Here is a 23,800-nt window from a genome sequence, read left to right on the forward strand (position 1 = left end):
CGCTTACGGCATACCCATAAACCCTCCCCTAGGAAGGCCGCCTCGAGGAGCGCCTCACCTCAGCCCCTGGTACTTAAATACACACCCATGTGCCATTTTTTAACGTGTGAGAAGTGCAGAAATATAAACAGCCCCGCTACACACACAACCCCCACCCTCCAACACACACACATACACACATACAGACACCCCAACGCGATCCAGGCTAAGCTTAATGCAAGGCTTTATGTTGGAGAGCGAGGCAGACTCTGTCTACTGCAGATTTACAGATTAGAAGGGATCTGGCCCGAGCGCAGCTAACAGGAAATCCTGCTACCCCATTCAGTGCCACGGCCGGCAGGCTGCAGGAACATATGCGCATGAGTGATATAGCAGATCTGCATCGGTCTCCACACGCACACACACCAGCATGTTTACACCGCAGTACATACGTACACATGCTAATTCAGTGTCAATATGAAAACGCAATGCATGAAAAATCACATTCTGCACAGGCTCAAAATTATTTTTTCACACTACAGTGCACATGACTGCACATTATTAGCCACATCGGAAGACAAATGCAGTTCATTAAACCCTACTATGGTTTGCATTATCATTCGTATCAGTCGTGCAATAACGTTACTGTAGATTGATCATTCTAAAATGTGGATGATGAGTGGTTGCCTGACACATGGAGCCTCAGAGTCAGCAGCACTCACTGCAGAGGCTGGTTCCCTGGGCCGCTGGATTGGTTTCACCTTCAGTTCTGAAGCCTTCGATGAGCCCATCCCCACCTGGGTGGAGGAGAGCGGAGGGCAACTCTTGTCTGTTGCCATGGAGACTGTTGCCCTGATTTTCCTTCCTCTCTCCTCTTTTCTTTCTCTCTCTCTCCATTTCTCCCTTTGTCGCTCCTGAAGGCCCGCATACTTGCACAGTTGTATGTATCAACTCCCAAGGAAGAGGAAGTTCGAGACAAGTATTTGGAGGATGAGAGGGAAGTAGAAGGAGTGAGAGAGAGAGAGAGAGAGGAAGAGAGAGAGAGAGAGAGAGAGAGAGAGAGAGAGGCAGTGAGTGTTGCGCTGCTTACCATAACTGAATGATCAATCATTCCACTCACCTCCATTAGGCAAAGAGGAAGTGAAGTGGGGAGAATTATAATCTCCAGGCTTATGACACGCTAACAGTGGCACGGCTGGCCTCCCATCCAGAGAGAGTAGAGACAGAGCAGCAGCACATCTCACTGCAGTTCTTTGGAATCCTTCATTGGACATCTTTTTATTACTTGTGGAGGGTAGCCCATCTCCTTTTCTTTCTTTTGATTGATCCTTATCTGTGGTTTGGCCATCATATGTGTTTTTGTGTGTTGGAGCCATTGTTGGGTTAATAGGGCATGTTGGCAGGGGGGTGGCGGGGTGCATTTGTAGTGTTGCGTGCGGTTGCTGTCCTGTTGCTGTGCTGTCTGGAGATGTGGGGGGCAGACCTTCAGTATCAGCGCTTTTCAGCCCCTTCAGGTCCACACCAGCAGAAATGTCTGCCACTGCCCCGGCTCTTTAAAGATTGATATCAGATTGAATGCTGGCTTGACTGCAGTGCACTGTGTCTGGCTCTCTATCACACACACACACACACACGCACAGAGACAGGCACACACATACACACATACTAAATTATGTGTGCACACAGAAACACACACACACACACACACCTCATCATGGCTGAGGCAGTGGATGTCTGTGTACCCTGTGTGTGTCTGCCCTCTGGCATTTGCTCATTCAGTACTCGACCCTCCCAGACACACACCCAGCCCTCCCTGCTCTGCTGCTACTTTGTGTCAGTGTGTCTGAGTGGTGTGTGTGTGTGTGTGTGTGTCCTGCTATCCCATGGGCCCTCTCTTACTCCTGTTTTGTGTGTGTGTGTGTGTGTGTGGGCGGCCTCAGCCGTCAGTCCTGTGGAGCGTGCGCATGCGCCGGACCAAAAGTGACATTTTGGGATCAGAGGGAGCGCGGCCGGAGAAATATGTGCCACGCTTAAATAATCCAACAGGTCGGAAAAATTTCAGCCGCTGAATAATAGATGAGGCGTTGTCAGGGGGGCAAGGGGAGGGGGCAGGGCATGGGGCTGGTGAGAGAGAGTGTGTGTGTGTGTGTGTGTCTGTGGGGATCATGTCCAGAGCCAAAGAGCTGCTGGAGAGCTCACCACTATTATTACACTAGCCTGCAAGGTATGAGCAGCAGCATATTCATTCTACTCGGCCCTCTCAGCCTCAGATAGCTGCCTTTGGGTATGAGGTTTTGTGTGTGCGTGTGTGTGTGTGTGTAGAGAGAGAGAGAGGGGGAGAGTGAGTATGGAAAGATAAAGAGAGGGACAGAAGGCATATGGAATGGTCATTTGTCAGTTTGGCCACATAATGCTACCTGGTTCATCACCACTTTCATTTTCCTTTTATCTCCACCCCTTGATTCCCTCCAGTCATCTATGTAACATTACTCACTTTATCTCTATCGGAGGCCCACATATCTCCCTCTATCCTTCTCTCTCTCTCTCTCTCTCCCCAGTCCCTCTCTCTGTCCTGTGTGGTGGTGGGGAGGTGAGCAGTGTTCTGTCTCCAGTGCTAATTGGCTGCATCCGTCTCAGGCTGTCCGTGGCAGAGTGCGGGCTACTCGCGTGACTTATGACGGCGCTGCAGCCCACCGCATCATTCTCCCTTCCCTCCGCTTCCTCTCGCGTGCTCCCGCTTCGTGTCCCTGCTCCATCCGACACACACACACACACACACACACACACACACACACACACACACACACACACACACACACAATATCTCTCCATCTGTAGTTAAAGGAATGCAGGAACAGTTGCCTGTGCATGTGTCTCTTTACACACACATATACACATACGCACACACACACATAGACACACACACACACACACACTAGGGTGGTCCTTATTTTTTAACTTTTAAAAGTTCATGCTCTCACCCCACAAATATGTTTGAATAAATAAAAAAAACAATTGGGCAAATTTTTATCAATATTTAGAGGTTGCTCAAGACCTTTGAAGTTTAACACATATTGTGCAATGTGCATATATTTGGGATTTTTCACGTATTATGTGATGCATTGTGCTAGCATGTATAATTGTTTAATAATATATGCTTACAGTATGACAGCAATGGACTTATTTGACCATGCAGTCAATGACAATGTGTATTGATTATTGGTGACCACATGTGGTGGTTTTACCTACATCACCTAATGAATCTTAAAATGGGAATTCCATATTGTCCATGCAAATTTACAATGACGATTTGCTGATCTCATCTGCTGATTCCGGTATTTCCCAATAATATGGTGTTGTGAGCAATTTTCATAGCAACTCCTGTTTTAGTTGTGATATGTCTTTCAAAGCAAGAACACTTCAATGTGAATGAAGCACAGTAGACAATATTACACCGAGACAATGGCTGAAGCAACACGAAGCAAGTCCGCTATATGGTTACTCGGATCAGAAGAGACTGAAATAACTGGAACAAAGTTACCCTCCAAGAAGCAGGTTTCATGTGTGTTGTAATATCAATTTCAATTTAATTTCACTTATAGAGCGGCAAAACATTACTCATGTGTCATGACGCTTTACAGAGTGTTAAACATTTAAAGAGAGCCCATGAGTAACAGGGGCGAGGAAAAACTCCCTAGAATTGGAGATACATATAGGAAGAAACCTCGAGCAGATCCACGACTCAAGGGCCAGACCCAAGGGTATCACATAAAACATTGAAAAAAAACTTCATGAAAGTGCAACAGCGGTGATTAAAGAAGTCTTGGTATTCTAGGACAAGGCTAGGATTTCCGTTCGTCCCCAACATCATGCCATAAAACAACTGGAAACACTTCAGGACAAATGGCAGAAGCCAACAAAAATGCCAAGAGAACTTCCAAGACTCAGCAGTCTAATGTAGAGGCCTTTGTAGACCAGTTAGGAGACCTGTTTGATATTGCATTTCAGGATGCACTCATTCATCTCAAGAATCCATAAGATAGAGACTTTCCTCTGGCCCATAGTGAAAATGGACGTCTCAGGTGTACAACTGTACAATATGATGATACTATACTATAGTTAGAGTTCAACATTCTGTCATTACGTCATACAAGCATGACAAGTGATTTTGGTTTGTTTGTTTGTTTGTTTCTTTCTTTCTATGATTTTGATGTTGTATGTTGTTTACCACACTACCACAGTGCCTGTGTTATTAAACATAATATTGCATTTTTTTTTTTGTGTTCTTAAATGGTACAATTTCTGCAAAAATTAGCGATTCCGGAAATATTCAAAGGCCTTGAGCAACCTCTAGATATTGTGGGAACAATTCAAAATGTTGCACAGTGTGTTTTTATTGATATCCTAACACATTTAGGGGGTGAGAGTTAAACATTTCCAAAAAACATTTTTTACCCCATATAAGGACCACCTAACACACACACACACACACACATCTCCACATGCCACAGACACACACAGCACAGGCTGAGGCCCATGTGTGCTCTTAATCATCACAGGAGAGGCTTTCATGCTTGTCACAGCGCCCAAGAGCGATGCTGGCGCTCCGCATGCAGAGGATCACACGCCCTCGTATAGCTGGAGAGCTGGACTCCCCTAAGGGTAGGGTGTTAAAGCTAGGATGGCCAAGACTGACCAACTGCAGTGTAGAGCAGGCTTATCTGCGTACTCAGATAAACCTGCTCTACACTGCAGTTGCTTGTGTAACAAAGGGACCTCAAACAAAAAGAAGAATCAGATGCTGGCGATCAGGAGAGGAAGGTCCGCTCAGTCAGAAGACAAATTGTAGCCGCCGATGTTTGGCATTAAGAGAGGTAGATGTTATTTCACTGATTGTTTGTGTGTGTGTGTGTGTTTTTCAGTGTGACAGGCACACAGACTAGGAGAGAGTGTTTATGTGCTACTGTGTTGGGCAGTGTGAGTGTGTAAAAAGAGGAGTAAAGTGACAATCAGAGAGAGAGAGAGAGAGATCGAGCTGTAGCCAGTGGCCGTGCTGTGAGTGTGGGTGGCCAGCAGGTTGAGTAAATGCCTGTCAAGGTCACCTCCTTCCTGCGCTCCATCTCTCCATCCCTCCATCCCTCTCTCCGACGCCAATCCAGACCAAAATCCACTCCCTGCGGCGGCACTCCAGCCCAGATAAATCACCAGCATGCTGATCCTGATCCTCTCCTCCTCTTCGTTTAGCGATAGTGTGCTTTAGCATCCGGTGTGATTGACAGGTATCAGCGGTGTCCCTCCCACCCCCTGGAGCCCGGGGTAATTAAACTAGTGAATATGCTCCAGAGTCTATTATCTTAATTAGCAGGGGCTGATATGAAGAGGTGGGGCTGTTGTTGGCGAGGAGTGGATTTTGGAGTGGGGGGGTTAATTTGCCCCTGACCTGCAGCCCGCTCACTCCCCACTGGGACTCTAAACGGCTTGTGAAAGCTCACCTGGGGGGTGTATCAGGCCTGCTCTCAACACCAGCATCAGTCACACACAGGATCACCTAGGTCCTGCTGTGTGTGTGTGTGTGTGTGTGTGTGTGTGAGATAGAGAGAGAGAGAGAGAGAGAGAGAGAGAGAGAGAGAGAGAGAGAGAGGTGCCTTTTCCACTGTGCAGGGCATTACAGACCTAAGCTGCTAAGAAACTACTTGTCTAGGATGACAGGGAGGCATCACCATGGTAACAGGCGAAGACACAATGTGTTGTCGTCCGGGCCCTTTGTGAAAAAAAGTCCCAAGTGTTTGTCGAGGAGAGAACTACAGAAGCATTTGATTGTGACCTCCTGTTGCTCCCTCTCTTTCAGACAGACAGACAGAGAAACAGACACACACACAGACACACATAAACACACACGTCATCCCCTCATTAGCCCCTTGCTGAGCGCTAAGATCAGGTGAGACCCCTTCTCCTCTCCTCTCCTCTCCTCTCCTCTCCTCTCCCTCCTCTCTCGTCTCATCCCTGTCGGAGAGCGTGCGACCTTTCCTCCGTGTGGCCCTTGCTCATAATGGCCTCCTTGTCACCATATTATTACTCAGCTCCATGATGAGCTGTCATCCCTTATGCAAGGCCACCCACGCCAGCCACATTCCTCTGCCACGTCCCGACCAACCTTCTGTCTCCCCGCATGCCTCTGCTCACTCTCCCTCCTTTTATCTCTCCCCTCTTTGTCTTCCTCCCTCTCTCTCTCTCTCTCTCTCTCTCTCCATCTCCTCTTCTCTTCTCGCTCTGTCTTTTCATTATTTTTGTCAGCCTTTAGTGCTCGTGCCTAATGTGTTTGGAGCGTCTGCCGCGACGCCAATCAATTGGGCGCGTGAGTCACCTGGAGCGGGCGGCAGGGCGATGGGGGGCCGTGTTCTGCCGGGCCACCTCGCCACCCGGCCGCCTTTATTGCTGCGGCGGTGGAGTTAATAAAACAATGCCTTGCCAATACGCCAGCACTCAGCCCATTACTCTCACCTGCACTGTGTACAAGTGTGTGTACTCGTGCGTGTGCAGGGATGTGAGTGCTGATGGCTGTACCTGTGTGTGTACCGACACACACAAACACAAACACACACACACACATACACACACACACACAGTGGCTCCCAGTCCCTATTTCTCTCTGCTAAGAGTATGATCGTAGCTGACACTGTGCCTGTGTGCCAAATGCAGAGAGGCATGGGTGTATTCATCAGAGGCTGCTGTTTGAATGGTGGGTCTGAGTGTGGACTTAGGCTGCATACACTACACGCTGTGCCCGGGCCCAGTTGACAAACAGAGTGCCGAGCTGATTGAATCTCCGCTTGGCGTTTTCATTTGATTGAACGGAATCAGGTATGCGGTGGCCGCTCCGCTAGAAGGCTTTATTGAGCCCCCGCTAAAATGACTTGGGCCCCATTGCCAGCTTACCACTTACAGCCTTAGGAAGAGAGCAGGAGAGGGAGGGAGGGAACATGGGGTCCCCAAAGTGCTGGCAGCGTGGTGGTCATCGATTATTCACGTCTCCATGGCTGGTCTGAATAGGATCGCCCACTTTAAAAGCATCAACCTGTATTACCAGCAATCAGATTTATGATGTACTCTCTGGCATGAAGCAAAAAAGGGGAACAAGCAACCTCTCTACAGGAAGTACTGTGTGTGTGTGTGTGTGTGTGTGTGTGTACACAGTAAGAACCAGAACAATAGTTTCTCTGTGGGGAATGTATATGAAGAGGACTGTTTGGTGATTTGTGCGTTACTTAAGGTGATTGCCTCCACAGTGACGTGGCCAGGGGGGGTTGGGATGGAGGGTTTGGGTGGCGACACTGGGGACGCAGGTTCTGTAGGTGGAACCAATTCATCTCTCCTTTGTGCTTTGCAGTTATGCAAATGTCGATCGAGACCGGCTCAGCTTTCACATGTATATTTTCCTCCATAATTCCCCTGCTTTCCACGTTCTTGCCTGTTTGATGAGCTGCAAAACCAGGTCTATATCTGCATATCAGAGGTCCATTACCCCAAATGTAATCGAAAGGTTTCCCTCAGGTGTCACGGTGGCTTCTCCACTTTCTCTCTGCCATGAGAGGGAGAGAATTCTTGTTTTTCAGTCTGCTGCTCTTTGATGGTGGAGAGTCTCAGTGAACTTCGATTTGCGGCTCTTTTTATTCCTCCATCTGCTCAGACCTCGCTCTCATCCGTCTGTGTGACTCACTGTGCGAAACACCATGTGGATTGATTTATCACAACTTTTCTTCTCCAAGCTCTCTCTCTCTCTCTCTCTCTCTCTCTCTCTCTCTCTCTCTCTCTCTCTCTCTCTCTCTCTCTCTCTCTCTCTCTCTCTCTCTCTCTCTTCCTTTTTCTTTTTTCGTCCCTCCCTGTCTTGGCTGGTGAGTGGTGCAGCCTGGCTGGGCTCTTTGGAAATTAAACAGTTAAAGTGGATTTTATTTGGATCGTACCACCATGGGGGTATGGGGTGCGCCACAGAGTTAACTAGCTCATCTAAATGCAAATAAGCATCAGGGTGTGAGGTCCATCACTGGAAATGCAAGGGAAAATGTTTATGGAGAGGAATGTGTCTCAACATGGAAAGAGGGTGTGAAGGATGTAAATTAAACTCACACACACACACACACACACACACACACACTTTGAGACATTTGTAAATATATTAAACTGAAATGAATCATGAGCCAAAAAAGCAGAATGCAAATAGTAGGCCTAACTGATAACTGATAAGATGTTTCCCACACTTCCAGATAAAGAGTATAAGTATATATACTCTTTTGATCCCGTGAGGGAAATTTGGTCTCTGCATTTATCCCAATCCGTGAATTAGTGAAACACACACCGCACACAGTGTACACATAGTGAGGTGAAGCACACACTAATCCCGGCGCAGTGAGCTGCCTGCATCAACAGCGGCGCTCGGAGAGCAGTGAGGGGTTAGGTGCCTTGCTCAAGGGCACTTCAGCCGTGCCTACTGGTCGGGGTTCCCCGGCAACCCTCCGGTTACAGGTCCAAAGTGCTAACCAGTAGGCCACGGCTGCTCCAAAAGACAGTACAAAAGCAGGATAGACTTGCTTGACCAGAATGCATTTTGTCCAGTAATGGAACCAGAGGTGGTTTGGTACTTTGGTCCGTTATGTAAAGCACTCGTGGAAGAATGTGTATATGCTGGTGGGGGTGAGGATGACTGGAGTGTTGTTTCGCTGTGGTTGATGAGGGCTTGTCAGGGTTCAGCAGCAAGCCTAAAACAAGACAAGAGTGGGGCACAACATGGAATCAAAGCCTCCAAGCCTGTCTTCTTAGACGAAGGAGCGGATAGTTTCTCCTTGTTTTGTTGTCTTGGAGCACAGCCAAGTGTGACGAGATAGCAATCTCGCCTTTTCTTTTCCCACGGCCGCACTCCGTCACGGGCAGGTGGAGCCCACAGAACGTGCGCAGCAGCACATGGACAGATGGGAAGCCTGAGCCAACTAGGAAGGAGTGCTTCTTTACCTGCTGACAGAGTGACATAGCTGAGAGGCGGTGCTTCAGAACCCTTCAAAATGGCACCAGCTGGTGGGTGAGGGCGCCACCACAGGTTAGATAGAGTGATACAGAGGGCAGTGTCAGACCCAGCAACCCCACCGCCACTGACATTGACAAGTTATGGAAAGGCTGAGATCTTGAAAATATTCTCACTTCTTCGTTTGCTCTATGAAATGTGGTCAATCATAACCACAATTCACTGTTATTGCACAAACCATTTGTGGTAAGACAGCCACAGTGATAGTGAGATAGGCCCTACAACCTTTTATTATTGGTTAAATGCTGTGCGGGTGATTGAGCTTAAGCTGAGGGGTATTACACAGCTACAGGTCAGTGTGGTAACCCTGGATTTGAAAAGAGGCTTTACGCCGTAAGACATTTTCACAGCAGGCTGACTGCTCCTTCCATAGAAGTTGGAGAGGTAGTATTTGTTTTTCTCTCTTTTTTTCTTTTTTTTTCTTTGGAGCCGTTCCTTATTTTCTTCCAAGTTGATGAAGTAATTTCCCCTGACTTTTTCAGTGTCATGGCACTTTCCCTCTGTAAGGATGAAGATATGACATCAAAAAGCAGTTCTAAAACTTAATTGGCAGAACACATTAAATGTTTAAATTTCTCCATGATAAAGCTTTTATATTTGCCTTAATTGAATCAGGGCGTTTGCAGTCCCACTGACCCTTATTTCATTAAAGCATACCATTAACAGCACTTTTAGTGTGACGCAGCCGCAGGGGGACTGTGTGAAGTCTATCGGGCCGGCCCGTCGCTCGGCTTGCCACGTCTGCCTGCCACACGCGCCAGGCCTTCGTTAGAGCTGGCACCGCTTCCCCAACCGGGCGTAAGCACAGAGCTGATTGCAATATCAGCTGTTCCAGTGGAGCAACCGCGCCCCTCGGTCCCTCTGCCGGGCCGACGCGTGGCTTCTGGGGCCTAATCCCCACTGCGCGCCTTCCTCGGCGCCGGCGCCGCTCTGCTCTGCCCCACTGATCAGGCCGTCTTTTCTTATGTAGCCTGTGCGTTTTCCAGCGCTGGAAAAAGTCCATATAGATTACCTGGTGCATGATTAATGGCACATAATGATATGGCATGTGAGATGCCGCTTGCTAAAAATTCCATTACAGCACTGGAGAATTAATGATTTCGATCATCGTGCTGTTTAATGACGGCTAATGAATTGCTCTATTTATTCGGCCATGTGGCTGTTTCTGAGTACTTTGAAGTGATGCGATAATTGCACCTCTATAGGCCTACCCACTCTGGTGTAAAAAACCCTACTGATGCGCCTGGGTTTGTTCCTACTGAGGGCTGTTAAAAAACCGGGCCGTTTGGATGGGTTTCGACCCTTGTGGAATGAAGGCCTTCTTCCAATTGGACCTCTCAGGATTTGAGTAGTCTCTCCTCCTCAGAGCCAGCTGACGGCGAGGTTTCACTCTCTCTCTCTCTCTCTCTCTCTCTCTCTCTCTCTCTCTCTCTCTCTCTCTCTCTCCTCTCCCCATTTTGCTTATCATCCCTTGCTCTGCCAACCACCATAATTACCATCTCTTTTCGTCACTGTCTGCCGATCACCTTTTCCCTTTGTTGCATGGCTCTCTTGTTCTTACAGGGCATTTTAGTGGAATTTAGCTCCCAAATTTTTGGGCACATCTGTGCTAAGTAGTTAAAAAAAAAAAAAGGAACAGTATCCAGCTGATTATGTTTTTCTTTTTCTCTCACTGTTATGCTTTGGTGGGGCAGTGTTTATACTGCACACAGCCCAGTGCTGTGGTGCACAACATGCTGGACGTATCTGATCAGATAAGCCTGTCAGAATTGAAACTGTCGACAGGCCATCTTCCTGTCAGCCAGCGATCCCTGTTATCTGGATAGGACTCACTCTCTTTTTTTTTTCTGGATGTAGATATTGACATGTCATCCCGCCCCTTTCTAAAGCTTTTCTGAGCATGCTCTAGACGGAGGTCAGGGGTGAGTGACGCGCTCTCCTCTTGAGGGAAGCGGCCATATCTCATTTTAAGCGTGGCTGATTTATCACGGTAGAGGATCTCTGAGGCCTGAACGGTTAATGTACTGTAGGGCTTGATATGCTGCTGATGCTTTTACGGCTCTGTTAAGAACACACGGTGTCCTCGCTTGGCGATGAGCTTGGACTGGCTCGAAAAGATGCAGCAGCTCTAGCCTGTACTCCCCTCCCACTCAGAACCACTCATTATTAGTCCTTCTCTTTTGACATGAGGGTGTCTGTGTTGTGTCTCTGAGCATAAATCACCTCCTAGTCGGCTTCACTGCAAAGTGAGGAGGCTTCATTTTCAACCTTGAGAAAAGGTCTATTTGAAGTGCGTCTGTTGAGGATCGCATAGGACAACAACAACATCAATCCGCCAACCACCTTTCATCTCAACAAAAGACAACGGCTCTAACTGCCATGAACAAGAGTTACCCCTTCAGGCTAGAACTCCTGTGTTCCCTTAGTCGGTATGTTTTGTAATGTGATCTGGTTGGGCTGGAGGTGGTAAAACACACAGCTCATTGTCCCTGACCTCCCCCCCTCCCCCTCCCCCACATGCCGCACAGATGATCTGAGGAGAGTTGCAGTTGGTGTATAAACACGTCGCATGATCTCATGAACCTCAGCTCTCAGTCGTGCGCTTTAAAGAATGTGGTATTGTCGGCTGAACTGGAGGTTGAACACACAGAAACCCACAGAAATGTGTGTGTCACATGTGCACACACACACACACACACACACACACACACACACACACACACACACACACACAGACACACACAAGTAGATCCATTCCCATTCTCCAGTGCACACACACACACCCCTCCCCTTCCAGAGTGGGGCTCTCCCTGATTGAGTCCACGTGGAATACTACTTCACACCAAACAGGAAACCAATGACATCACTGCATCCTGCCTGATTTGGCGTGTGGCCCTGTGACATCGTTCCCTCAGGGAGCTGTTGTGGAACCTTCTCAGCGTGTTGCCGAAAGAAACATGTCGTCTCTGCTTCTCTTTAACCTGATGCTTTCATTTCCTGTGTCGTAGCACTCTGTGGAATACATTTAATAGCACATCCTGCTAAGACTTTGAAAGCATACCATTAGCAATTCATAAGATAGAACACACAGAATGACAAATGTCTTGATGCCATGTTCTCCATTTTGAATGTGTTCTTTTAATAGTATACAGTAAAAAGCATGCTAATGCTACTAAATCAATACATAGGGTTCTCTGGATCTTTGGGATGAACTCGAGGTTAGTCAACATTCAATGGATGTAAATGCATCTTGAACGATATGACCTTATGTCACCCAATTACCTGTTGAATTAAAACATAGCTCACATAGCTTTCACATATCTTTCATGAATTAATGATGCTGTTGAAAGATTATTTAGAATGGCTTATTTATGTATGTTATGTACCCAATCAATACAATGCCTACAGCAGTGAGTTTTACATCAGAGACAGAAACAACAGTGAGAGCACTTGGTACTTGGTGGTTGTATCTGGTTGGGAGAGTGATCTGGGAGGAAGCATTGGATTGAAGGCTAGAAACAGCCATATTGTAGAGATGACATTGATTGAACATATTGGCATTGTATATTTACACCAGTAAGAGGTAATTGCTCACAGCAATAATACACTGTCTCTGCATTGCCCAGCCTTTACTGAAACAGAGGAATGTTTACACAACCTCTATTGAAACAGACACTTTCCACCCAAAGCCCATTTTAAGACATTTTGTGTGTTCAGTAAATCAGACATCTTATACATATCCAAGCCCAAGTACGCATGGAGCTCTCTCACCTGTAGCACGTAGACTAATTGCACACCAAGTGCAGTGAGGGAGGGGAAACAAAAGCGAAGGAGGGACGTGTTTTGCTGTCAGCGCTGTGATCCACAGAGGACAGGGAAATGATGTGTTGGACCGAATGGAGAGTAAATTCCGCAGATGAGTGCGCGGCAAATTACAGACTCGGTGCGAGTGAGGCTAAACCACAACAAACCAGAGAGCAGCTCATCTATATGCACACACAGACACATGTAATTATTGCAGTCGGAAACGAACAAGTGAGGGAATGGTAGTTGGTGGACAGAATTAGTTGTGTGGTCAAGAACACATGGAGTCAAACCCAGGTCAAATTTTATTATTTTAAAGCGATCATAACCTCTACTCCAGATGTACAGTACCCCTTCATGGTAGATGCAGGAATTTGTAGGCCTTATGTCTGGCTGGATGAATGGCTGACTCCTGGAGAAGCAGCTCTGGAACAAGCATAACCATAGCTGCAGGTATTTGCTCTCATTTATTCTCATCTCATTTTAATCTCAAGACTAACACTGCAGGATGGAAGCAAGGCCTCCTGTCGTCTGATTTGTTTAACAGTGGAGCAACCTGTGCAGCGAAGTCCCCCAGCCTTTCTCTCTCTCTCTCTCTTTCTTTCTTTCTTTCTTTCTTTCTTTCTCTCTCTCTCTCTCTCTCTCTCTCTCTCTCTCTCTCTCTCTTTCTCTTTCTCTCTCTCTCTCTCTCTCACACACACAAACACTCTGTTTCTCTGTCTCTATCTCTCTCTTTCCCAAATGGGATTAGATGTGATTCCCTGATGTTAAGCACAGATATGTTTGTAAGGCTCATTGTTTTTGTTGGAGTGGAGCCACAATACCCAGGAAGAGCGCAGTGCCCAGAGAGCTTCTTTCAGTATTGCCACTCTCCAGGTGGAAGTCAATAGGTTTCCCCTGTCTAAGCACACGCCATACCTCAGCTTGTAATTTAATCATTTTGCAGGCCTCTCGACTTGAGAGTTTTCAGTAGAATTGCATGTGTTGTGCAGTGCTTGTCTTAAGACTTTTGGGGACGGCATAGTCTGTTTCTTTTCATGCTGTAGGCCTTCGGTTTTGTCATTAGATTGCGTTACGCGAAATCAAGATTTTGTCTGCTTACTACTGAAGCCAGGAAATGTGTGTTGAGTGCTGATTCAGCATCAATATGGCATTACCTATCATCATTGGCATTTAGTAGAAATGCTCAATTTGGGTACGGGCAGATATAGATTTATGCTTGCAGTAGCTGACAGGGATTCTAAAGGGGATTCCATGCTGCCGTGCTGCGTGATGCGCCTCCTAACTAATCTGTGTGAAGTGGAGCAGTCTTCTGGAGGCAGCGAGGGGTTTAGGCGCTGCTGTCAGGCCCATCTGGGCCCAGGTTCTGTTTTTCTCCTCCCAGAGTCCCTTTAGAGCGTCAGCCCATCTGAGGGGAGATTGTTTTCCGTCCTTCAGCTGCATGCGGGGTGCGTCGCAATTTTTCGCAGGACCTCAAAAGCCAGAGGTGTCGGAATTTACGGGAGAGAGAGAGAGAGACTGAATGTTGATGGAGGTAGAGAGTGGAAGGTTAGCAGGGAGTGAGGAGAGGCACGGAGGACGGCTTAAGTTTGATTGGCGGCTCGTGGGCGTGGAGGAAATGAATCATGGCTGCCTCTCTGCTGGCTGTTATTTTCAAACCTGCCTGACGTCCCGGTGCTCTCCATTTTCCAAGCATCTTCGACTGCTTCATCTCCATCCTCATCATCATAGGAGCCTGAGCACCACAAGGCACTCTGTGGAGAGACGTCTTCAAAGCTCAGCTCTCTCCAATGCTTCTTTCTCTCTCTTTCTCTGTATGTCTATCTCTCTCTCACACACTCTCTCTCTTTCAAAACGAAAGGGCTGGATCAGACATGAAACAAGGCGTTTGAGCGTTTGATCACTGTAATGGATTCCAACCAAAGCGAATCTCTCGCTTTCTACCTCCCTCTCTCACTCACTCACTCACTCACTCACTCACTCACTCACACACTCACACACACACACATACACACATACACACATACACATACACATACGCCTACAAACAGACACACACACTCATATGTTGGTGTTAGCCCCTCTTGCTCATCCAGTGGGACAGAGGTATTTGGTAGTGGTGGTGGTTATATGTGGGTGGGTGGGTGTATGGTGGGTTTGGAGGGCCACAGCATGTTCCTCCATTATGCCCTCTCCGTTATGCCCAAGCTCTCACCACTCGCCTGCCTGTTCTGCACCAAATCCCCCCCACCCAATTTCCTCCTCAAAATGAGGAGGCCCGGATGGCTAATGCTTTGTGACAGGAGTCACAGAGACAGCCCTGTTGCATTAATCATTACACAGTGCATGGCATTCCTCCTCCTCCCCTCCCCGAACACCCACACGTTCCCATTCAGACCATGTACACATGCCAGCCATGTGTCAGAAAGGCTACCTAGTGTATGCCACTACTGTAGCCTTGCACCCATTCATTTCACTCCTCTACTGATAACGTTGTTTATATGTGAACTGGCATATCTATTTTCATCTCAGGAAGCACAGGCTGTTGGCGCAAGGTGCTGGGAAAGCATTTCTGTTGTATTTGACCTGCTTTAGATGAAAGAATATAGTTGAGGAACTGTTTACATGCTGCTGGTATGATAAGTATAGTTTATTAGTAGCTTAAAAATCACCTTTTGGATGATTTTTAAGCAAAGTTTGACATTAGAGATTACATCCATCTTATAATCATTGCCTAATAGGGGCTATACAGTGTACATATTTGTGTTAAAGTAGGCAGCCCATTCATTTGGTGTCATGGTAAGATTTCACATAGAGTACAGACAAACATATAGCTGTACTGTAACTAGTACCCCACTAGAGCTCCTGAAGTCCACCCTTCTTGGTTAAAAGAAATCACTAATGTGAATGGACAGTTAAAAGCTTGGTTAGACTGCAATGTTTTTCCTAAAGTCTAATGCATGTCCTGTTTCTGCAGCCAAAGTGGTCAGATACAAACCTTTTTGTTTTTCCAGCATCTGGTTACTTAGAGATTGAAATGTTTTTTGTGGCTCAACAAATAGCCACCTCATTACTCATGCTTTCAGTAGAGTAACGTCAAATAAATGACAACATTGAATAAATAAAGACAACATTGTAAACCATAATACGACTCATTTTAGGCCTCATTGCATCTCTATTGCTTTCATTATTTAGGCAAAGCTTCCCAGAAAGCTCAGTGTGGCCCGTTTAGGGTCCCTGGGCTTCTGGAAGGACCATGGATTTTTGATATTGTCACCCTTTTAATATCAAGAGTCACATGATCTCTCTCTTGTTTTGGCAGGTGATATCACTCAGAAAGGCTATGAAAAGAAGAGGGCAAAACTACTCGGGGCCTACCTGCCACAGCCTCCAGGTAAATTTTGTGGGGGGGTTTCAGCTTTGCCCCCTTCTTTGCCCTTTGCCACCCTCCAAACTGCCCCCAGATACACACATCTCCTCATTTCAGATGTTATATCAAGCATCTACATGGAAAAAAAAGTCATCGCTTTGAAGTTACAGATTTGCATTCTCAGAGGAGGAAACCCACAAACATGGCGAGTGGGAGGCTAGTGTTAATGCTATTGGGAAAGCTAGCGTCTCGCACAGTAAGATGGTTTTACGCCTCAGTTTTTTTTAGCACTGCTGAAGGAGGCTCTGTGGGCCGGAGAGGGAATCAGCTTCCTCCTAGCACACTATTCCAGAGCTTAAGATTTGAGCCGAAGGATTGTTTTCCCTCCCTGATGCCAATCTCTCCTTTCGAGCCCCTTCAAAAAATGGGATGTTTTTCTCCTCTGCTCAGAAGTAGTTCGCTTTTTTGGCGCTACACCTGTGGCACATAGCCACTGCTATGCTACGACGGCTCAGCTGTGCTTAAGGCATTAGTCACAGTGGCGGCATCTAGCCTCACAACCAGACAGGAAGTTCATCTTGCTCTTTTTCCCTCTGTTTCCTGGCCCTGGTTTATTTGTTTATCGAGAGGGGAAAAATCTGCGCAGATAAAAAAAAAAAAAAGAGGTCGCTGGTGAAAGGCGAGATTCCTGCTCTGTCCTCAGGAGCCTCATCAGATTCACCATAAACAACAGGCTGGCTTCCCCTCAGAGAGAGGCTCGCGATAGTGCTCAGCCTTTCATCTCCTTATGTAAACACTACACAATGCTGATCGCATCATCAGAAACAAACCCATCACTGGTTTAAACTTTCAAGCTCCACTGCATTTAAGGGGGGGTTCTGCTGAGATTAACTATTGTGTGGTTAGATGTTTATATATTTTTTATATCATAATCAAATGTCTTTTTTTGGACACTTTTCAAGTAGATTTAACAGATTCAGGTCGACCTAAAACGTAGGTATACATTATTCTGTAATTGAAGGTTGCAGGAACTGCTGTACACTCACAGTGTACAGTACATCTCTCAGAAATTATTCCCACTTTCTTTGTTTTTTATGACTACAACAAATATGGGCTATGAGTTGTTCTTAAATGGAGCTGTATCAGCTGCACTGACGCTCAGCTCCGAATGCACGGCGTCTGATCGTCTTCACCATGCAGCCCTGGGCTGCTAGCGAGACGGTGCGTCCAAGCGAGCGTTGGAGCGGGTGTCTCCTCATCAGATGGCGAGATCGCATTAGGCTGAACTTAATGGGAACAGGCTGAGGCCATTAGCATGAAGAGAGCCTCGCCAAAGTAATTGCTCATTTTATCTTTGGAGCCTGTGACACTGTCCTAGCCGTTTGAAGATGAACTGCTCTGTCTGTGTGTGTGTGTGTGTGTGTGTGTGTGTGTGTGTGTGTGTGGAGAGATTCTTATTCTGATACAGTGTTCCCCTTTATTTTTTGTCGAAACGTTTCAACCACCTCGTGGTCAGCTCCCCGTCGTAGTCTTGACATTTCTGAAGGTTCTCGAGAATGAAGCAGTAACGTTGCCCCGCATTGTTGATGAGCCAGGCATTCGTCACTGGGCACATCACTATGGCAACAGCAACAGGCAGCAGCAAACGGCAGAAACTGTGTCCTCAGCTGTCATTGCCCGCCAGAAATGAGGAGAGGGGGGTGGATGCGGGAGGGGAGGTGGGGGGGGGATGATATCATGATGTAGTTCAGGAGTTTGCAGTCGTGCCAGAGAGGACAGGAGAAAAGAAGGAGAGCAGCTGTGGGCTTTGGGTTCGTTCAGTGCGTCGGTTAAAATGCGTTGGAGGAGGGAGTCGGGGAGAGGGGATGGGGGTGGTGGTGGTGGTGGGGGGGTGGATCAGAGGTGAATAACGAGATGATTATTTCCAACAGCGCGGACTGCTCTGCCACCGTGGAGAATCAATCTCCAGGGCCAGCCACACTCCAGACCCGCGCGAGAGAGCATTTTTATCCAGAGAGACAGACATAATGAACCCGCTCTGCCAACCTCCCCGCCGCCCCCCACCCTGCCCACTGCCACAGGCTAGCCGGAGCTGGGTATGAAGGGCAGGGCAGTGCCTAGGCCCATGCCCACTTCCACTGACTAGACCTGACTCGACTGCCCCTGGTCTTTCAGGGACTTGGGAGTATTGGGTTACCCGTCCAGAACAACAGCTGTCTGGTCAGAGAACGCTGTCGCTCGAGGGTCATTAACTCAATAATATGTGATTGGTGGAAATGACTGGATGGCTCCACCATCATTGGAGTGGGGAGGGGCTGGTCTGGAGCCATGAGGTTAGAAGGCCTGTGGCTTTTAGGGAGGGAGGGTGGGTCAGCTAGGGGTCAGGCAGTTCATCGCAGGGTAAGGAGTCACTGCTGTGTCAACGCTGCTACTGACTGACCATAAAGGCCCACGTGTCCCCTTCTGAGTGTGTCCTGATGGTCTTGCTTTTCATTTGATGTGACCTCTAAAAAAACCTGATTATTACAGTAATAATGCATTGCAGGGCAGTACTTCCTTTTGCTCACAATTGTAGAAGAGAAGGGGGACAGGTGCTGGTGCAGAAGAATGCAAAGCATACTGAACTCAGGAGCTATCAGAGCTGCTCTTTGGTGCCAACACCAGCTGTTGGTCAGACAAACACATGCATGGATGGCATAGCACAGAGCAGAGATGCTGACACCTAGAGACAGGAGGGAGAGGAGAGGAGGTTGGATGTGGAGTGAGATGAGGAAGGGAGGGAGAATGAGAAGACAACAGAAGAATGTGGGGCAGAGAAGGGAGGAGAATAGAGTGGCGACGCAAAAGGGCTTTAGTGTGCCGAAGCTTCTCAGTGTGCTGGTCCCTCTGTCAGTGTCAGTACAGCACCCATGAGATGCATGGGATGGACCCCTAATCAAAGGAGACAGGCCGGAATGTATTGTGTAACACTATTTCTCCTTGTTGTTTCTCTCTCTCTCTCTGTCTGTCTCTACCTCACTCTCTCTCACTCACTCTCGCATTTTCTCTGTATCAATTCTGTGCCACTTTCATTTTTCCTCACACATCTATTATCTCTCTGCTCTCGCCACTCAAACATTTGATTTTCCTTCCTTCATATCATCATTTCACTCTCTCTCTCTCTCCCCCCTCTCTCTCTCCTTCCCTCTTCTCTCTCTCCCCCACTCTCTCTCTCTCTCTCTCCTTCCCTCTTCTCTCTCTCCTTCCCTCAGGACTGGAGGCGTCGATGGCGCACGAGCGCAGGCCTCCAATGGGCCCCTCCTCCGCCTCCCGCTACCACCGTCGGCGCTCCTCAGGCACCCGAGACGAGCGCTACAGATCAGGTGAGACCCCCAGCACCCTCTCCCGATGACAGCCCACTGTCCACCAGCGCCACAGACTCCTCTATACACACCATCACATATACTGATACCACCACCACTGCTATACCACAGATATATTAAACAGGCATTTTTATACACCCTAACATATACCCCATATTCCACAATGCCAATTAGGTGTATTCTCTTGGAGAATATAACCATGTTCAGATAGAGTTCATTTGTAGGAGAGTGCTTCCAACACTGCTTGCCTGCGGGAGAGGAAAGGAAAGTAGGATTTGAGAAAATCTAGTAGAGTTAAGAGAGTCTGTCCCTTCCCCTCATAAGACAGAATATCAAAGAACGTCCCTCGGCGACCATGTCAGTGGTACTACAGAATTATTTAAATTATTAGCGCTCGGGGTAGAATGGTAGCAGAGGTTTGTCTGTGCCTTGTATTCAATGTGCAATTCTCTGTTGGCCCCAAAGCTTCATATAACACCATCTGTCACCAGAGTTACACCTGCCTCAGGGAAGAGAGAGAGCCTCCTTCAAATTATGGATTTTTTTTTTCTTCCTCACCTCCCATCGTGTTGATGTGTCGCTAAACTGCCCTGAGACTATAATTTATGTGAATGGATGTGTCAGCAAACCTTCACACCTCTATTTCATTTTGAGTGTATTTGTCATACATTGGGGTGCGAAACACACACACACACACACACACACACACACACACACACACAACACACACACACAACGTCTGGTGTATCCCTTTCAGATTGATCTGAGCTTTAAACAAAGCTTCTTTATATTAATGTGGCAAAAGAAAGAAAACAAAAGACTCAGGAAAGAGCTCTATGCAATGCCAAAACAGAAGCAAATCCATATTTAATCAGGTTTTATCTATAGCATACCCCATATGTCAGTAACTCAACCTATACATCAAAGCCTTCAGGCCCTCACTACATTTTCTTGTTGTGATCTAAAATCATACAGGATTATGAGAAATGTGCCCTACTGTAAGAGCTATGCTCCCACACATGATGTGATTCAGGATTGACAAAGATGCTGGCCAATCAGAAAGGTCAGCCATTGTCCTCCTGTTTTTGCCACGTCACAAGTCTTCATGTATCCGGCGATCTGTGAGCTTAGCCCATCTGTGCACTTGTAGAGCCATCCAACAGTGAGCAGCCTGGCTTCACTAAGCATTTGTGTGTGTGTGTGTGTGTGTGTGTGTGTGTGTGAGATAGAGAGGAAGGAGAGCGCACACATGGGTCTTGTCTGACACTGCTCTCTCTCTCTCTCTCTCTCTCTCTCTCTGCCTCACACACACACACACACACACACACACACACACACACACACACACACACACACACACACACACACACATACATAAACACACACACACACACACACACATGCATAAATCTGCCAGAAATGGCAGCATGCTAACGTCAGATCTGTGCCCCCCTGCTTGCAGAGAGCTCTTAGAGGAGCCCAGTCACCTTGGTGACTCAGTGGGCTCTGCTCGGCCATACGGCCCGGAGGTGGTACCCTGGCTGCAGTCAGCTCCGCTCAACCTGCACCCTCTCCTTACACCCCTCTCTCCTCACCCTGTCCACTCGGCCTCGGTCCTGCTCTCCCTCTCTTCTCTCTGCTTATTCACTCTCGTTTGTGCTTCTCCTGTCCTGTTATCTTCTCTTCCTGTCTTACTTGATCCCTGACTCTCTCATTCAGAGTCCTGGTGACTGAGCCATAGCATAACTCGTCACTACCACCCTGTCCCTTATGTCTAATGGTGCTCTATTACTCTCTCATTCTCTTTCTTTCATTAACCTTTTCTCTGTTTCCTTCGTTCACTCTGTCACATTCCGTCTTATTTCCTCCTTTGTATCCCTTTTTCTCTCTCTTTTTGGAATGCTCACGTCTCTCTCTCTCTTTCTTTGGTAGACGTGCACACAGAGGCCGTGCAGGCCGCTCTGGCCAAACACAAGGAGCGCAAGATGGCCGTGCCCATGCCCTCCAAGCGCCGCTCGCTGGTAGTCCAGACATCCATGGATGCCTACACCCCCCCAGGTGAGCCTCACCCCTCCAGCCCTTACTCTGGGGTGCGTTTCCCAAAACCATAGTTGCTAACCTGTTAGCAACTTAGTTGGTTGGCAATGGGAAATTGCATTGCAACCAACAAAGTTGCTAACTTAATTAGGAACTATGGTATTGGGAAACGTGTCCCTGGTCGTTTTTCCATCAGACCCACCCACATCTCCATCTGTGGTCTGATCACCAGTGCTGTGCCCCTCACTACTGAGAGATTGTTTTGTATGTGTGTATGAGTCCTTTGTTGTCGATGTCAACAGTCCTAGGTTACAAGAGACATCTAGTTACACTAGGTATGATTAACTGCTGCTCCAGTTTCTTTGGGTCAGCTTACAGAGCATGGTGCTATGATTAGCCCCATGGTGCTAGGGTTAATGTAACAGTCCCAGGTTGCATTAGACAGCAGGAAAAATCTAATATAGGCCGAAACTTATTTTGTTTAGTAAAGACTTGTCATATGGAGCCAGAGTGTGCGGCACTTCTTTACCATGTAACAGTCATAATTACAACAGGGACCTTCTGTTCCAGTATGTGTCGATAGCTCTGTAGTTGATGGAACATGTTGCTCTTGGTTCTGATGATGTGTATACCCAGTAAATATGCCAATGTGGGCCTAATTTGGACTGGTCACACGGGACCCACATTCCAGTCATGGCTAGCATACCATATACATAATACAGAGAAACAGATTGAACACATCAAATAAATTGAAATTATAATTTTCTGATGGGTTGTCTTCAGATTTGGTGTAACAATCAAAAACGGTCATGCTAACTTAATGTATGAGAGCTACATTTAAATGCCTCTCATGCATTTATGGGAAAGGTGGAGGAATAGTTTGTGTATGGGATTGTGAATTCATTACAGTAATATGTGGTTGTAATTACAACTTGTGAAGCATTCATCCTATGCAGTATTCTCAACAGACAGATTACACTAACACACCAACACACCGCTAAAATAGATAAATGGAATTCTTTTCCTTTGTTCATAGCGCTGCAGGTTTGCTTAGTCTGCTGTTCACACTTCCACCGGGATATGGACACAGATTCACTCCCAATCCTCTTAACTTCACACCCACTGACTCCTGTGACTCCTTCACACCCATGGCCTTGGATATAGAGAGAAATCTTTTCATAGTAACACCGTTATAATCTTTCCATATATACACTAAATTTAGATGCCTTTGCCAGGATTATGAACATAATATAACGTAAGTGCATATTACAGTTATGCTATTTGTTAGAGAGGAGAGCAGTATTAAATGTGGGCATATTTGCTTAAAGAAATCTGACAGCTGGAAGCTTGCATAATAATATTTTACCCGTATTTTTCAGCAGTAATTACAATATTGCAGTGAGTGTGTGGTCTCGTTTCGTATTGTCCTCACAGTGTGTGTGCGTGTGTGTGTGTGCATGTGCGTGTGCACGCAGGCGCACATGTATGTGTGTGTGTGTGTGTGTGTGTGTGTGTATGTTTGTGTCCATCCTGTCCACCAGCGGCGCGGGCAGCTCAGTGGCTCTGAGTGACTCTCACTAGGACTCTCTCCTCTCTCCTCTCTGCCCCCCCTGACAGACACGTCCTCGGGCTCGGAGGAGGAGGGCGGCCAGGGCGAGGGCACCCCCACCTCCAGCCAGGGCAGCGTCAGCATGGAGCACTGGATCAGCCGCGCCATCCACCAGGGCTCCACCACCTCCTCCTCCTCCTCGTCCACCCAGAGTGGGGGCAGCGGGGCCGCCAGCCGGCTCGCTGACGTCCTGGCCCAGACGCACGTCGGCAAGTCAGGTAAATATAAACCCACCTTCTTCTTGCTGTTTACCTGCGATTACTGCTGCTGTGATCTGGCTGTTTCCTCCTCTTTCACCTGCCCTCGGCTACTGCTACATCCTCTCTTGTACTTCCTCTCTGTTTTTGCTCTGTTCTATCTCTCTTTTTCTCTCTTTTTCCGTTTGGGTGTGTTCTCTCTCTCTCTGGGTCTGTTCTCTCTTTCTCTCTCTCTTTCTTTCTAGGTATTTTCCTCCTCTCTTTCTTCTCCTCTCTCCTCTGTTTTCTCCCTCTTCAAGTATCTGCTTGACAGTAAACCCCATTCCCTGTTGTTTGACCTCTGTCCCCTCCGCCTCTGTCCTCTCTGTC

General features: G+C 47.4%; 1 protein-coding gene across 1 annotated transcript in view; it reads left to right on the forward strand.

Moving 5' to 3' along the window:
- The window catches only part of LOC125309920 (disco-interacting protein 2 homolog C-like), an 87,832-nt gene that overhangs the window by 22,369 nt on the left and 41,663 nt on the right, over window positions 1–23,800 (forward strand). The window contains 4 exon segments of the mRNA XM_048267036.1: window positions 16,179–16,250; window positions 19,478–19,588; window positions 21,521–21,646; window positions 23,243–23,452. Coding sequence (XP_048122993.1) covers window positions 16,179–16,250; window positions 19,478–19,588; window positions 21,521–21,646; window positions 23,243–23,452 — 519 coding nt within the window.

This window comes from Alosa alosa, chromosome 16 (assembly GCF_017589495.1).
Source record: "Alosa alosa isolate M-15738 ecotype Scorff River chromosome 16, AALO_Geno_1.1, whole genome shotgun sequence".
In the NCBI taxonomy this organism is placed as follows: domain Eukaryota; kingdom Metazoa; phylum Chordata; class Actinopteri; order Clupeiformes; family Clupeidae; genus Alosa; species Alosa alosa.